The 15,686-nt window shown below is 39.9% G+C and overlaps 2 protein-coding genes across 2 annotated transcripts; one reads left to right on the top strand and one right to left on the bottom strand.

Annotated features, from left to right (window-relative positions):
- Nucleotides 1-648: 648 nt before the first annotated feature.
- On the top strand, nt 649-1,977 carry LOC110903106 (heavy metal-associated isoprenylated plant protein 47). The gene is made up of 3 exons (XM_022149276.2): nt 649-680; nt 1,218-1,296; nt 1,694-1,977. The coding sequence occupies exons 1-3, from the start codon at nt 675-677 to the stop codon at nt 1,831-1,833; spliced, it is 225 nt and encodes a 74-aa protein (XP_022004968.1). The 5' UTR covers nt 649-674; the 3' UTR covers nt 1,834-1,977.
- Nucleotides 1,978-5,649: 3,672 nt separating this feature from the next.
- Nucleotides 5,650-6,840, bottom strand: LOC110901474 (uncharacterized mitochondrial protein AtMg00810-like). The gene is made up of 3 exons (XM_022148301.1): nt 6,262-6,840; nt 5,852-5,881; nt 5,650-5,739 (listed from the first exon to the last, which is right to left on the bottom strand). The coding sequence occupies exons 1-3, from the start codon at nt 6,838-6,840 to the stop codon at nt 5,650-5,652; spliced, it is 699 nt and encodes a 232-aa protein (XP_022003993.1).
- Between the last annotated feature and the right edge of the window lie 8,846 nt (nt 6,841-15,686).

The raw sequence follows: 15,686 nt of genomic DNA, 5'->3' as shown, positions 1-15,686 counted from the left end.
TTTTAGCTGGGAACAAAAGCGTAAATTTATTTTAAATGGGGGTAAAAACATAATTTTGAACAGATGACAAAATCGTTATTATAAGGGAAAAAAACCTAATGGCAAAACTGTAAATTTAAACGGGGCAAAATCATAATGTTGAACCGAGGGAAAAATTGAAAATTTTGAGCTGGGAGCAAAAACGTAAATATATTGTTAAATGAGGGTAAAAGCATAATTTTTAACTGATGGTAAAATCGTAATTTTAAAACGGGATAAAATCGTAAATTTGTTAGGCTAGTAGGGGAGTGCCCAGCTCAACCTATCAAATGAAAAAAAAAAATTGGGTGGCAGGTGACCGCCCAACTCAACCAATCAAATGAAACCACTATTGTCGGCGTTGGTTTTTGTTGTAGTAGATAATAAATAAATAATAACCTTTCCTAAAATATATTTAAAATTGACCTAAACCCTAAAAACAACTTGTTCCACCCAAAAGCAAAATCGTGGCAATGCATGCAAGCATATTATGATTCTCCATGACGTATATACCTTATAATATTAACAACGTATTGCTGACAGGAGATCTTGAAACGTAAGCAAAGACGCAAAGATGTATATATAAACATATACATATGTGTGTGCTATTGTACATTTCTACTTCTTAATTTTCATCCCCCTTAGCTATTCTTAAAATGATGGTATTTGCATCCACATATTTGTAGCACTCACCTCTTTTCGTGGATACAACAAACCGATCAGAAGGACTATGTTTGTTTCTGATCGGTTTGTTGTGACATGATAAACCCTATGGTGTTCATAAACCCTAGAAACAACCCAAACTGAAGCAAGTCAGCTGGTTCGGGTTGCTTGAGATTGAAATGGTTTGGTTTTGGTTGAACGGCTTTGGAACGTGGAACCGGTCATTTAACCTTTTTTTCATTGTTTCCAATATGCAGTTTTGTGTGTATCTATATGTATATTATTATATTATACTTGTTATAAACTAAGGATTTTGAAAAAGAAATATGGTGCTAAATGGCCAAAATCAAAATGCCAAAGCCCCAAAAGTGGCTGGTCAAGATGGACGGTTTGGTTTGTCGTTTTCTGAAATCATAGTTAGCGATTTGATCCAAATCTTTCATCAAAACCAAATGAACCTTGGACAATTACTTAGTTAATATTTGTAATTTTAGGTATATTTTTTTGTTAATTATCATACAAATGTATGATTGCAGCAAAAGATTGTTATACAGATGCAGCCCAAGTGTGGAAAATGCCGAACGAAGGCCATGATGGCAGCTGCCAAAGCATTAGGTAATACAAGTATCTGTTAGTTATGCTTTATTATCTTATTCTCCATCTTTCTGTTTGTTTTTAAGTTACCACAAGGACGGTGTTTCAAGTAACTAAACAGATAATTACAATGAGTATTGATTTCGTCGATAATCTGTCGTCAGAAAATATAGCCTTGGGTAATTAGATTCCCGACGGATTACTAAGGTATACTCCGTTGGAAATGAATTCCAACCACAAACTGAGATATCTGAAATTGTGGCAAACTATTTTTAAAATTTCACTTAATCTTTTGGTAATTCGTCGGTAGTTAGTGACGGGTTCTGTCATTTGGTGTAATCGTGTTATATTTTGTTTTGCAAATGAATTTTTTTTCCCAAGTGAAATTATATGTGACACAATTTGAGTTTCTGTTCAGGTGTGAATTCAGTGGAGCTACAAGGGGAAAACAAGAACCAGATGGTGGTGATCGGAGATGGGGTTGATGCTGCTGCTTTGACAAGCTCGGTGAGGAAGAAGGTCAAGAATGCGTCACTTGAAATGGTTGAAGAGTTGTAGCTTGTTTTAAGAGGATGATCAAAAGTCTTAACTGGTTACAAGAATATTAAAAGATTGTGTTAGTTTAAATAATGTTTTATTTATACATCTATTCACAATGCAAATAAAAGAATGTGTTTGTTTAAGTAATGTTTTATTTATACATTTATTCACAATGCAAATAGATTTTTCTGTAACAAAAACAAAAACCTATTTAATTTGAAAGATTCTTGTCCCTCCTAACTCAAGTTTCAAATATACCACGATATTATTATGGCCTTCACTACTGGTCGTTTACCTCTGTTACGCTAACAAGAGACATTTATTTCAGAACCAATTATACTATAAAAACCATATATAACACTTGTAACACTTTAAAATGTGATATGCCATACAGTTATGAAACCATCAATCCATCACACGTTTCTCTTATACTATTTTATTATATTGTATATATGCATTATAAAAGTGTATTTAAACTATTATTTTATTTGTAAAGTTGCACAAATTCTAATATGAACCAAAGTTTAATTCCGTGCTTAATTCAAATTTTACTAGTATCCATTCAAAAATTTTCTCATCTACTTAAAGAAATTTTAAACTATCATTTTTCTCAAAATTTATTCACTACAAGAAATGGTCACCAATAGCGGCGACATGACTCGCTGCTAAAGACCCCTTTTGTCGCCACTAAAACTTTTAGTGGTAACATGTCGCCGCTATTGATGGCGCCACTAATACTCAACCGCTAATGCTCAGTAATCGCCGTTATTGTGTCGTCACTAATGCTTCGCCCAAGTTTCGCCTGAAAATTCACTGGAGACGGCTTTATCAATTTTCATACCAACAAAACACGACTAATTTGTTACTAAACTTGCTTGAACTCAATAATGAAGCAAAACACTACATATTTTCTCATTAAAATTAGATTTATAACATGATTTCTAAGACAAACACTACTTGATTTACAAGAGATAAAAACTAGCTAGTGGTCGGAGCTTGACGACAGAGCTTGACGGTGGTTGTGGTGGTGCAGCTTGACAGTGGTGGTGGTGGTCCGACTTGACGGTGACAGTGGTGGTGTTCCAGCTTGACAGTGACAGTGGTGGTGGTGGTCCGGCTTGACGGTGACAGTGGTGGTGTTCCGGCTTGACGGTGACAGTGGTGGTGCTCCGGCTTTACGGTGACAATGGTGGTGGTGCTCCGGCTTTACGGTGGTGGAGCTTCACGGTGGTGGTAATGGTGGTGGAGCTTCACGGTCGTTGTGGTCAGGCGGTGGTAGAGCTTGATGATGGAGGTGGTGGTGTGTGGTTGAAGGTTAGAGTGTGACGTGTATGAGGAGGATGAAGGGGAGGTGTGTGTTTGTTTAAGATGGAGAAGAAGAGCAGGAGAGATGTCCACCATTGGATGGTCACCTAATCAATGGCCAGGAGAAGCTGCTGCTGGCTCACACAGATCGTCACCATTAGCGGTGACACCTTTAGCCGCGACACAGGGCATTAGCAGCGACACACGATGTAGTCGCTGCTAATGCCATGTGTCGTCGTTAAAGGTGTCGCCTCTTGTAGTGATTTGAACATCATATCATTAACACCTAACAAATTGTTATTTATTTATTTTGTTTTACGTTTTACTTTTTATATTATCATTACAATATTCTTTTCTACTTATATGATTAAATATTTCCTAATTGCAAAGACCTTGACTTTGTAGGATTAAAACGCCACATGAATGCCGTTCAAAAAAGAAAAAACGCCACATGAATGTATAAACTTGTACCACACGTTGACTTTCACATGTTAATATAAATCATTGAAGAAGTCAAGCAGTTGACTTAAACACGAAGGCATACAATAAAATCCAAGCTAGACATGGTCCAAACTCCAAATATGTAATTATGTCAACTGTCAATCTGAAGGGTACGTCTGTTTATTTTTATTAATGTTTAAGGAAATAAAAGTTCGGCTACGCGGGTAACCCAATGATAGCACTGGGTAGCCCAAGTCTACCATCTTCAGTTCCGGGGAAAACGCCCACTGCAGTTAAACCTGGTTGGGATTGGATTTGAACTTGAGACCTATGGCATCAAACCCAAATCTTCACTTCCTCTCAAATGTCAATTAAGCTATAGCTAATTGGCGGCAGGATAGATATCTTATTTTAATTTATTGCTTTTAATAAACCATATATCAGTTATTTTGTAATTGAAAATGTTTCTGCTGATTGCATGTGTTTTGTAACTCATAAGGCATGTCAAGGGTAATAATTTTAACTTGAATTTAGTTTATCAGAGAGAAATTATGTTAGTAAAACAAGCTGAACCTGTAGTAACCAAGTAGTACCCAAGGAAACTCACTGATGCTTTGTGGTATTATTCATGAACAAAGATTGGCCTTTTATAGCTTTACAGACTCAACAAACAGCCAATAAAAGACTCCAACGTCTAGCACAAAAATAGGAAACAAACTAGACCTCCTTTCCCTCTGGGGTAGGAAAATCATGATCGGGATAGCGGACCAAAAGCTATGGAACTTGGGTGTGGGTCTTTTGTCGAAATGGAATGGCCTTTTTCTTTATTATTTATCGTAAATGAATGAAGCATTACACATAGTATGCCCGTCCCCCATCACCCATCAGCGTATTTTTTTGTTTTACGCGCCCGTAACTCTTTCTCAGCCAGGATGGGGCAGAATAGCAGAGCAAGTACAAGTATTAGTAGCATAACAAAAACGCGTTCCTCGTCATTAATATGTTTGCTCGCGGCAATTGTGGCCTCTCGGTAGAATCGATGACTACATCTTTAGAATCGATGACTGCGTCTTTGATGCACTGCTAGTACTAGTACATCTGAGAATTCTTAATTGGATAGTTGTAAATAACCCCGGGGCTATGGAACAAAGGAGTATCCCGGACCTACACCGGGGTGTTGACGGTGATTTTCAAATCTCCCCAAGTAGGATTCGAACCTACAACCAATCGGTTAACAGCGTTGTCAAAGAGTTGAACAATGGTTTTTTCGTGTTGTTAAAGAGTTGAACAATGAAAATAGATGGCGAGTGCCCGATCGAATTGATCGGTTCATGTAGGAACAAGGTTCAAGTCTACCGGTCTGTTAGGATGCCTCAGCTGCATACATAACTGCATTTCCACTTGACACCTATCGTAATGATAAACGGCTCGTCTCGCCGTGACCTTCTCTTGAATTCTCAAAACTTCTGTCGCTCCATCCCCGCAGGGGCAGAGAACCCGTCGTTGTCTCGGCTATGCTACCGGAGGCTCTGGGGAAGTTGGAAGAGGATAACACTCATCTTGGGGTGGGCTTACTACTTAGATGCTTTCAGCAGTTATCCACTCTGCACTTGGCTACCCAGCGTTTACCGCGGGCACGATAACTGGTACACCAGAGGTGCGTCCTTCCCGGTCCTCTCGTACTAGGGAAAGGTCATCTCAATGCTCTAACGCCCACACCAGATATGGACCGAACTGTCTCACGGCGTTCTGAACCCAGCTCACGTACCGCTTTAATGAGCGATTTGAAAATCACCGTCAACACCCCGGTGTAGGTTCGGGATACTCCTTTGTTCCATAGCCCTAGGGCTATTTACAACTATCCAATTAAGAATTCTCAGATGTACTAGTACTAGCAATGCATCAAAGATGCAGTCATCGATTCTACCGAGAGGCCACAATTGTCGCGAGCAAACATATTAATGACGAGGAACGCGTTTTTGTTATGCTACTAATACTCGCGGCACCAGAAAATACCTAAAACCCGGTCAACATGACCGTTTATTTCACCCTAACACATCCTCCCCTAAACTGAACTGTGTTTCATAGTCAGTTTATCTCTGTGACCCCAAACAGACCTCGTAACTTGATAAAAGCTTCCAACTTGATTGGCTTTGTCATGATATCAGCAACTTGATCCTATGTATTATTGAGATTAAGATCGTAGGTTTAGGGTTTCAAATGAAAGAGATAAAATATTCTTGAATAGAATTGGTAATCGTAAATGTTGATAGAAAGATAACATATATACTCGACGGATTAGATTGGTAACCGCCTCTATCTATAATAACATAATAATAACAATAATATCACATAAGACATAATTAAACTATATATTATATCTAGCTTATATTTCTTCTTCTTCTAATACCCTCCCGTAAGCTAGATTGGAGCAACATGCAGAAGTTCCTTAATACGAATGAAGTCTCTCGGCTGCAGAGCTTTTGTAAGTATACCTGCTACTTGATCCTTTGTTGTGCAGAAACGAATTTCGACTTCATCATTCTTGATCAAATTAAATCTCGAATAAAATGATACTTGACCCTTATGTGTTTGCTTTTCCCGTGGTAGACTGGATCCTTGGCTAAACATATGGTCATTTAGAATTCCCTTTATCCAAAGTGCTTGACAACCGGTTATGGATAGTGCAATATATTCTACCTCTATTAAGGACAAAGCTACCACCTTTTGTTTCTTAGATTGACATGCAATAGCACCGGAACCTAGATGAAATACATACCCAGAAGTGCTTTTGCTGTCGTCTATGTTTCCAGCATAATTGTTATCACTAAACCCGACCAGTTTTCCTTTGCTACCTTTTGAGTACACGACTCCGTGATTTAATGTTCCTTTTATGTATCTTAAAATTCTTTTTCCAGTTTCCCAGTGACTTTTCTTTGGTCTTTCCATGAACCGACTTATTTTGCTAACTTCAAACATAGTGTCAGGTCTGGTATTAGTTAGATACACAAGACATCCGGCCAGACTTCTATATAAATTTTGATCTACTTCATCTTCTGGATCTTCCTTAGACAATCGCAGTCCATATTCCAATGGGGTTGAAATTGCATTACAGTTTCCCATCTTGAATTTGTCCAGCAGATTCCTTGCATACTTTTGTTGTGATAGCATGATGTTCCCATTATCATAATTCACTTCCATGCCAAGAAAATAATGCAGAATTCCAAGATCGGTCATTTCAAATTCTCTCTTCATTGAATTCTTCAACTGATTTATCATATCTAACGAATCGCTGTCTATGATGAGGTGAAAAATGAAAGTAGAAAAATCGGTGGGCACCAATGAAGAAACAGTGATCTAAATTGACCGGAATCAATCAGATCTGGGGTTTATTCTCTGCATAAAAAGGTTAATCTTCTCGTCGATTGCTGGTTGAGGACTACTTCACCAGAGAACACTGCAAAACAAAAAGCCGTTAGACTCGCCAGGGGAGAATGGGGGTTCTCTCCGTGACCACCCTCCGGCATTAGAATAAGTACAGGGATCTCAAAGGTAAAGATGAAGTAGTAAGCGTGAAAGTATGCGTGAGTAGCTTGTGAGATCATACCCAAAGTCCCATATTTATAACCGGATTTTGGCGCCAAAAAGGTGATGGAGGAGTGATGGAAATTAGTTTTCCGTTGACAGTTATCTCTTTCTGTCAATTAGTTAACTCCACATCCATGCACACGGATCGTGGATCTGATCGACGGCTGGGGAGATGCTACGTGGAAAGTGGCTTTGTGTAGATCGTTCTTCAAGTTAGTGCCATCATCGTGACTTAGATAAGGGCTCAGGATCGTGCCACGTCACATTCGGTTATAACCGAATGAAGCCATGCACGATGAGCATTTAAGGCCTCCTAGAAGATCTACAACTGTAAACCATTACATATTGCCACGTGTCCATTCTGTTGCAACAGAAAAGATTCCTTTTGTTCAAGTCCTGATTTTATGCGCGCAGAAATGTTTAGGACTTTATCTTCAAGCCTAACTGTACCCTTGCGCGAGCCCGCACAAGGGTGTTAGATGAATATTTGTCTTTCTTTTCTCTGGTGCATAGTCATCGAAGACTGTTCTTTCCCAAATCTTGTTTAGAACTGCTGCGCGGCCGCGCAGAGTCTTATTCAAGATGCTTTTGGAATGAAGTTATGGTATGGTCCTATGCGCTTGCGTAGGGTTTTTGGGACCTTACCCCTTCACAGACCAAAGTATTTGATCGAAAAAGTATTCGCTTGGCAATCACCAAATGGGCAAAGTAACAACATAAAAACTTAGTTTTCGTAAAGTACTTCATGTGAATACTCACAAACGAACACTATAGGTTTCACAAAGTATAATCGTGAAAACTACAACTAAAGTATATGAAAAATCACCAAACTGATTGCGTAAACTTCAAGTATCCGCTCTAACCTTCATGAATACTCAAATAACCATTTGTGAATACTCAAACTATTTGCAAAAGAAAATCCTCAACATGTTGAAGATTTTGAGTGAAAAACTTCAAATGTCTACAATGTCGAACATAACCACAGACTTAAACTTCATCATCAGATTTTCAAAATACCTCTAATCAACTAATAAGTTTCTTTAAAAACCAATTCTGCACAACCTGTCGAACTTCGAAATCAACAATTTGATCAATCACAACACAAATTGATCTAAAACCTACAAAACACCACTCAAACAACTTTCTAAACCATTTTCGAACCAAACCGATGCAAATTCTTACCCAAGTTGCCTAAATTTGATCCAAACAACTTCTACAAAGAGCTTCAAGCCCTCATACCAAATGGAAGGACTGATTCTTTTAAACGGTTTCTCCAAATCACAAATCAAGATGTGGAATCTTTTGTGTGATGAACCAAACAAGAACCATTAAAATGTAAATATCAATCCTAATCTTATATTTAATCAAACCCAAGATTTACAATGTTGAACAATAACCTCCAAATCTAGACAATTGAATGACATCCATACATCACAAGCTAATTCTCCCTATTTATATCCTAATACAAGATAATAGGAAATTACAAATAAGCCCCTAAGTTATCAACTCAAATCTGATCTTCCACAAAAGTCCCTAAGTTATCAACTCAAATTTGACCTTCCACAACTATTTGCATCCTGCTTCCAACTTTTCGAAAATGGATTCCAACTATTCGCAAATCATCTTGTGTGAATACATAACTTTTCGCGTAATCTATGTTTTCGTATATGTTTATGCGAAAATCCACTTTGCGAAAACTCTTTAATAAGCATCAATCATTTTTTTTTTGGTCCTTACAAATGAGAATCCATATGGCTTATTATAAGACAATATAACCTTTTAAGACCCACACTCTCATCACAACCCATTAAGCATTGTTATGTGTCCTAAAACACAATTTGACAAACAAAGACGCGTGGCCTAGTGGTAGTAGGCTTGTATTCTCTAATGGAGACCCAAGTTCGATCCTCACTTGTGTCACTTTTAGTGGATTAAGGCAATGAACGATTTGAGCTAAGCCTTGTGCGAGGTTGTCGATTAGAATCTCGAGCCCACCTGGGTTTCGTCCCACCGTGTGTTACGCTAGAGAGTTCTGCTCTTGTGGTGCCACAACAACTGTCAAGTGGCAGTCGGCGATGTGGTTTCCCGAGGAAAGGCCCAAGCCAAACTCTGAAACCAGTGTGCGCCCAGTTAAGACAACATAGTCTGGCAAAAGTAGGATAACGAGGCCCTCCAAATTTGAGAAGTATGGTGGCCAAACACAAAAAAGTCATCATTCAATTTTTTTTGTCCTTTTTTATGAATTTCCCACTTCTATACTTTCCAAAAATTACCACTTCCATTCAAACTTTATATTTCTTTGTCCCATTAACCCTTTTCCTTCCCACTTCTCCCTTTCCACTCCAAAATTACCTTTTGTTTGTCTTTATATCATGTTCTTGCACTAAGTTCTCTTGATCTCGTGTTTCTAATACACAACTGACTATCTTTCAGGGTTGTGTCCAAACCCTATTACGGGCCATCTGGCCAATTCCAACGCCACTTTATGTTGCTTTTTTCCATTTCATTTTTAACTATAGTTGTGTATAAACTTAGGGGCATTTGGTTCGCATGAATTCAATGGAATTTAAGGGAATTGGAATTTGAATTCCGTCTCTTAAGATGTTTTGTTCACAGAATTTGATGGAACTGGAATCCCAACTCCAATCTTCATGTGTTTGGTTGACAATGGAATTGGAATTGGAATTAGGCATGAATTCCTTCAAATTCCTTTAACTAAAGGAATTCAAAATCCTTCCTATATGTGAAGGAATTAAAGTAAATTCATTGGAATCTTCGACCGTTTCGAACCGCACGATTTCAACCCGTGTCATCTCGATCCGAACCATTTCAACCGATTCTGGTTTCGATCCGAACCATTTCGACGTGAACAGTTTCGACTCGTACTGTTTCTATGCGAACGGTTTCGACCCGAAACATTTCGAATCGGACCATTTTGACGCGAAGCATTTCGACCCGTACCGTTTCGACGCGAACCGTTTCGACCCGAACTGGGGGTTGCCGGTGCCGGGGTGATGGATTCCAATACATTTGACAACACAACAAAAATGGAATTGAGATTCCAATTCCAACAATTTCCAATTCCAAAAATTTCCAATTCCAATTGGAATGTTTGAATTTCAAATCCAATTCCTTCAAATTCTAATTCCTATACAAATTTCAACTCCAATTCCAAATCATTCCGCGAACCAAACGCCCCTTATAGCTTATTTTATAACGACTTACAAATTAATACGTGAAACGGATTTCTTGGCACCTCACTAGACAAAATTTTGTAAGTTTATAAACTAAGAGGGTATTTGGTTCGCATGAATACAATGGATTTAAGGGAATTAGAATTTGAATTCCATCTCTTAAGATGTTTGGTTCACAAAATTTGATGGAATTGGAATCCCAATTCCAATCTTCATGTGTTTGGTTGACAATAGTATTGGAATTGGAATTAGGCAAGAATTTCTTCAAATTCCTTTAACTAAAGGAATTCAAAATCCTTCCTATATGTGAAGGAATTAAAGTAAATTCATTGAAATCTTTGATCATTTCGACCCATACTAGTTTCGATCCGAACCGTTTTGACCCGTGTTGTTTTGACACAAAGAGTTTCGACTCGTACCGTTTCGACGCGAACAATTTCGACCCGTAACGTCTCGACAAGAACGGTTTTTGTCACACCCCAACCGATGGCGGAAACATCGAGGCGCGACACTGAGCGAAACAGATTGTAAAGAGAAAAATACAGATTTCAGGGATCGAGTATACTCACATATAGCGTTTAACAACTAAACACTGTCTTGGATTGAAGGGAGCGCTGAGAGATTAGCCTGAACAGTTAACGATAGCAAAAGCGAAGAACGGCGCGTAAAACGGTGCAAAGTGACCAAGTGTAGAACGGTAATCCGATCGAATGGCAATCCGATCGGATGGCAAGTCGATCGGATGTCAATCCGTTCAGATGATCATCCGATAGGATGGCCATTCGATTGGGTTGACATTCGTTTGGTAAGGATGTGTTTGTGTATGATGGCTTTGAAGTTTTCGTTGTAGCATTTTGAAAACAGAGAAGTATCTCTACCTTTCAGGTCGTTCGATCGGATAGCAATCCGATTGGCAGGACGCTTAGTGAGAACAAGTTCACAGCAGGATTGTCACTCGATCGGATAGCAATTCGATTGGATGGCAACCCATTAATTACCGATGATCTTTGAAAATTGTGAAAATGATTAAGTGTTGAAGTCCAATGTCAACCAACCGGATGCTCGTTCGATCGGATGGCAATCCGATCAGACGGCAATCCGTTCGGAATTCAATTGGTTTCGAAAAGTTGACTAAGTATGGGAGCTCAAGTGCAATCCGATCGGATTGCAGTTCGATCGAATTGCCATCCGATCGAATAGCAATCCGATCGGACGACAATCCAATTGGACGAATCTAATCGTCTTGACTTGATTATTTTGAAAAGTTTACAGTTTGCTTGAGATGGTATGACAACGTGCTAGACAACAGAAACCCCATCATAACCCAAGTTATCCGATCAAACAGAAATCACCCAAATCCGATCAGTTTACTGGTTCGTGATGGTTGTTCATGTCTAACCCGAAGTCGGTTGTCTCTTTGATAGAAACCAGATCTTGAACCAACACATTACTAAGAAAGAGTATAAGGTCTGTACAAGCTCCGATTCTATCGGTTTTGAGTGCATTGTGTCTAAAAGAGTTGAAAGAAACTTAGAAAACCAACTTTCAATCCTTTTTTTCCATGAATATGTGTAGATCTATGTGAAAACATTGTTTAATCATGTGGAAATCCTTCAGATCTGAGTTGTTCTTGGTGGAATGAGGCCAAAACTTGAAGTTCATAAGAACTCCATGATGACATCATCCTAGAACACACCAAATCCACTGATTTCATGGTTAAAAGTTAAGATTCAAAGGTGAAAATGATGAAGAAGTGTGTGTAGATCATAGAAGTACAAGATTTGAGTTGAAAACTAACAAGAATCGCGAGAAATCGAGAGAAAGAAGGCTTGGAACGTTGCTGGTCCAGTGAGGGAGCTGTCACATCAAGTGATGTGACAGGAGGGGTATTTATAGGTTGCCAAAAAAGGGAAAGGAGGGTAAGTGTCGAACACAATGCACCTCGATCGGATGGCCATTCGACCGAGTGGTCACTCGATCGAGTGGCTCCGACGAGTTGCGTTTCGACGTTTCGTTTCGCATGTTGAGCGTTGCGATGCGTTTAAGCAAGTTTGTGATGCGATAGAATTAGACAATAAATATGATTAGCTTAATCAAAACTCACTATATCTAACATACAATCATCCTAAATAAATTGTGTTTAGCGTTTGCGATTAAATTGCGTTGCGATTGCATTTCGTTTAATCACCACAAACATAAAGTAAACATGCACAAGTAACACATAAGTAACACACACACATAAAACAATATTCAGAATCTACCAATCAAAGCGCGAATGCAAATGCGATTGCGATGCGATTAGCGATAAAGAGAAAATCCATGCGATAAACATCGATTAAACCACGATTATTAATAGATACTCCACATAATAAAACTAAAGCGATTAAAAAAAGATTCGATTACAAGTCAAAGAAGTCAAATCAATAATTAAGCAAGGAGTGACAGATCACAATTAGCAATCTTTTCTTCCTTTGACTTCAATCTTGACTTTGACTTTGACTTTCGTAACACGGGGTGTTACAGCCTCCCCCACTTAAGGGAATTTCGTCCCGAAATTAGGCTGAAGCCGTAACAAACAACTGTGGGTACTTCCCCTTCATGTCACTTTCGAGTTCCCAGGTGAACTCTGCGCCTCGTTTGCCTTCCCAGCGAACCTTCACAATGGGAATGCGTGAGCGCCTGAGCTTCTTGGTCTCTCGATCAATGATCTCGACAGGCTTCTCCACGAAGTGTAATGTTTCATCCACTTGTAGATCCTCTAATGGAACTTGTAAATCCTGCTCGGCCAGGCACTTTCTGAGGTTCGAAACATGGAAAGTCGAGCGGACATTGTTAAGTTCCTCCGGTAGTTCGAGTCTGTAGGCCACTTTTCTGATCCTTTCAAGAATCTTAAAGGGATTTTGTCAGCGGCGTAACTCTTCTGACGACTCCGAGCTTTCAGCAGATTGTCTCGAATTTGGAGGATTTTGTCAGTTGTTTCTTGCAGTAGCTCAGGACCGGTTAGTTGCACATCTCCGATCTCATGCCACACAATCGGCGATCAACATCTTCTTCCGTATAACACCTCAAATGGTGCCATTTGTATGCTAGAATGATAACTGTTATTGTACGAGAATTCGACTAAAGGTAAGTGTGCGTCCCAATTACCACCGAAATCTATGACACACGAGCGAAGCATGTCTTCAAGAGTATGAATCGTTCTTTCAGTCTGACCGTCAGTTTGGGGATGGAAAGTGGTACTTAGATTAAGCGTAGTACCGAGAGCAGATTGAAACGTTTCCCAAAGACGCGAGGTAAACCGACCATCGCGGTCAAAGATGATGTCACGAGGTGTACCGTGTCGACAGATAATTTCGTCGGTGTAGATTCGGGCTAATTTTTCTATCTTAAAGTCTTCTCGTATCGGCAAGAAGTGAGCGGATTTAGTCAATCGGTCAACGATAACCCAAATACTATCGTGACCTAACGTCGTACGCGGGAGTTTCGTGATAAAGTCCATGGCTATGCTTTCCCATTTCCACATCGGGATCTCAGGTTGCACAAGCAAGCTAGAGGGTCTTTGTTGTTCGGCCTTGACTTTCGAGCAAGTCAGGCATTTCGAAACATAGATTGCGATATCCTTCTTCATTCCAGGCCACCAATACCATTCAGGAAGGTCGTGGTACATCTTGTCAGCACCAGGATGAATAGAATATCGAGACTTGTGGGCTTCATCCAACAGGATTTGTCGCAAGTTAGTGTGTTTGGGATTCCAAATTCGGTCCAAATAATGGAATATCCTATTCGACTTATTCACTAACTGCTCGCCGTTATGGTAAATCATTTCCTTCTTCAAAGTGTGTTCGGTAAACAAGCATGTTGAGCGTCACGGATAAGGGTTTCGAGATGATGTTGGGCGTGAACATTACGAATGCTATGCAAATAGCTTCGTCTGCTGAGGGCGTCGGCAACGACATTTGCTTTTCCAGGATGATAATGGATCTCACAGTCATAATCGTTGAGAAGTTCTACCCATCGGCGTTGGCGCATATTCAGTTCTTTTTGGCTGAAGATGTGTTGTAGGCTCCTATGGTCGGTGAAGACCGTACACTTGGAACCGTAAAGGCAGTGTCGCCAGATTTTCAACGCAAAAATAACTACGCCTAGCTCGAGGTCGTGGGTTGTATAGTTCTTCTCGTGGATCTTGAGCTAACAAGACGTGTAAGCGATAACCTTGTCCCGTTGCATGAGAACACAACTAAGTCCAAGACTTGTCTTTATGCGTTAAGGAAGTAAGCGGGACAGCGATTTTCGAGAAGTCAGCGATGAATCGACGGTAATAGCCCGCCAATCCGAGGAATGAACGTACATCGGATGGTGATTTTGGAGTAACCCAACTCTTAACAGCTTCGATCTTCGCGGGGTCGACGTGAATACCTTGACTATTGATGTGACCGAGGAATTGAACCTCCTCTAGCCAAAATTCGCACTTGGAGAACTTGGCATAGAGTCGATTCCCCTGGAGTAGCTCGAGAACCAAACGTAGATGCTGCGCGTGTTCGGTTTTCGACTTCAAATAGATAAGGATATCATCGATGAACACGATGATGAAGCGGTCAAGAAATGGTTTGCACAGACGGTTCATTAAATCCATGAAAACCGCAGGAGCATTGGTTAATCCAAAGGGCATTACGACGAATTCATAATGACCATAGCGGGTTCGGAAAGCGGTCTTCGGAATATCTTCCTCCTGAATGCGTAACTGGTGATAACCTGAGCGTAAATCGATCTTCGAAAAACATGAGGCACCTTGCAATTGATGAAACAAATCATCGATTCGAGGCAGGGGATAGCGATTCTTGATTGTTAGCTTGTTCAACTCCCTATAGTCGATGCACATCCGGAACGACCCTTCCTTCTTTTTGACGAAAAGGACTGGTGTGCCCCAAGGAGAGTTGCTAGGGCGAATAAAGCCTTTGTCAAGTAATTCCTGGAGTTGACTCGATAGTTTGCGCATTTCGGATGGAGCGAGACGATAAGGAGATTTAGCAACAGGGTTGGCTCCAGGAATGAGGTCAATACGAAAATCAATGTCACAACTCCGGGGTAAACCAGGTAACTCATCAGGAAAGACGTTTAGAAACTCGCAAACAACAGGGACATCTTTTGCTAGCGTCTTGTCTTTCTTTTCCTCCTCCGTTACTACAATGTTTGCCAAGAAAGCTCTGTATTCTTTGCGGAGATACTTGCTCGCTTGGATATACGACATGAGTTTGAGACTTTTCGAAGGAGTTTCACCATAAAGACACAATAGATCACCATTAGCGAGCGAGAAGCGAATCATCTTATCGAAACAAACAACTT

The sequence above is a fragment of the Helianthus annuus genome, chromosome 13 (genome assembly GCF_002127325.2).
Source record: "Helianthus annuus cultivar XRQ/B chromosome 13, HanXRQr2.0-SUNRISE, whole genome shotgun sequence".
In the NCBI taxonomy this organism is placed as follows: Eukaryota; Viridiplantae; Streptophyta; class Magnoliopsida; order Asterales; family Asteraceae; genus Helianthus; species Helianthus annuus.
The sequence above is the reverse complement of the archived record's forward strand: the minus strand, read 5'-3'. Positions and strand labels throughout refer to the sequence as shown.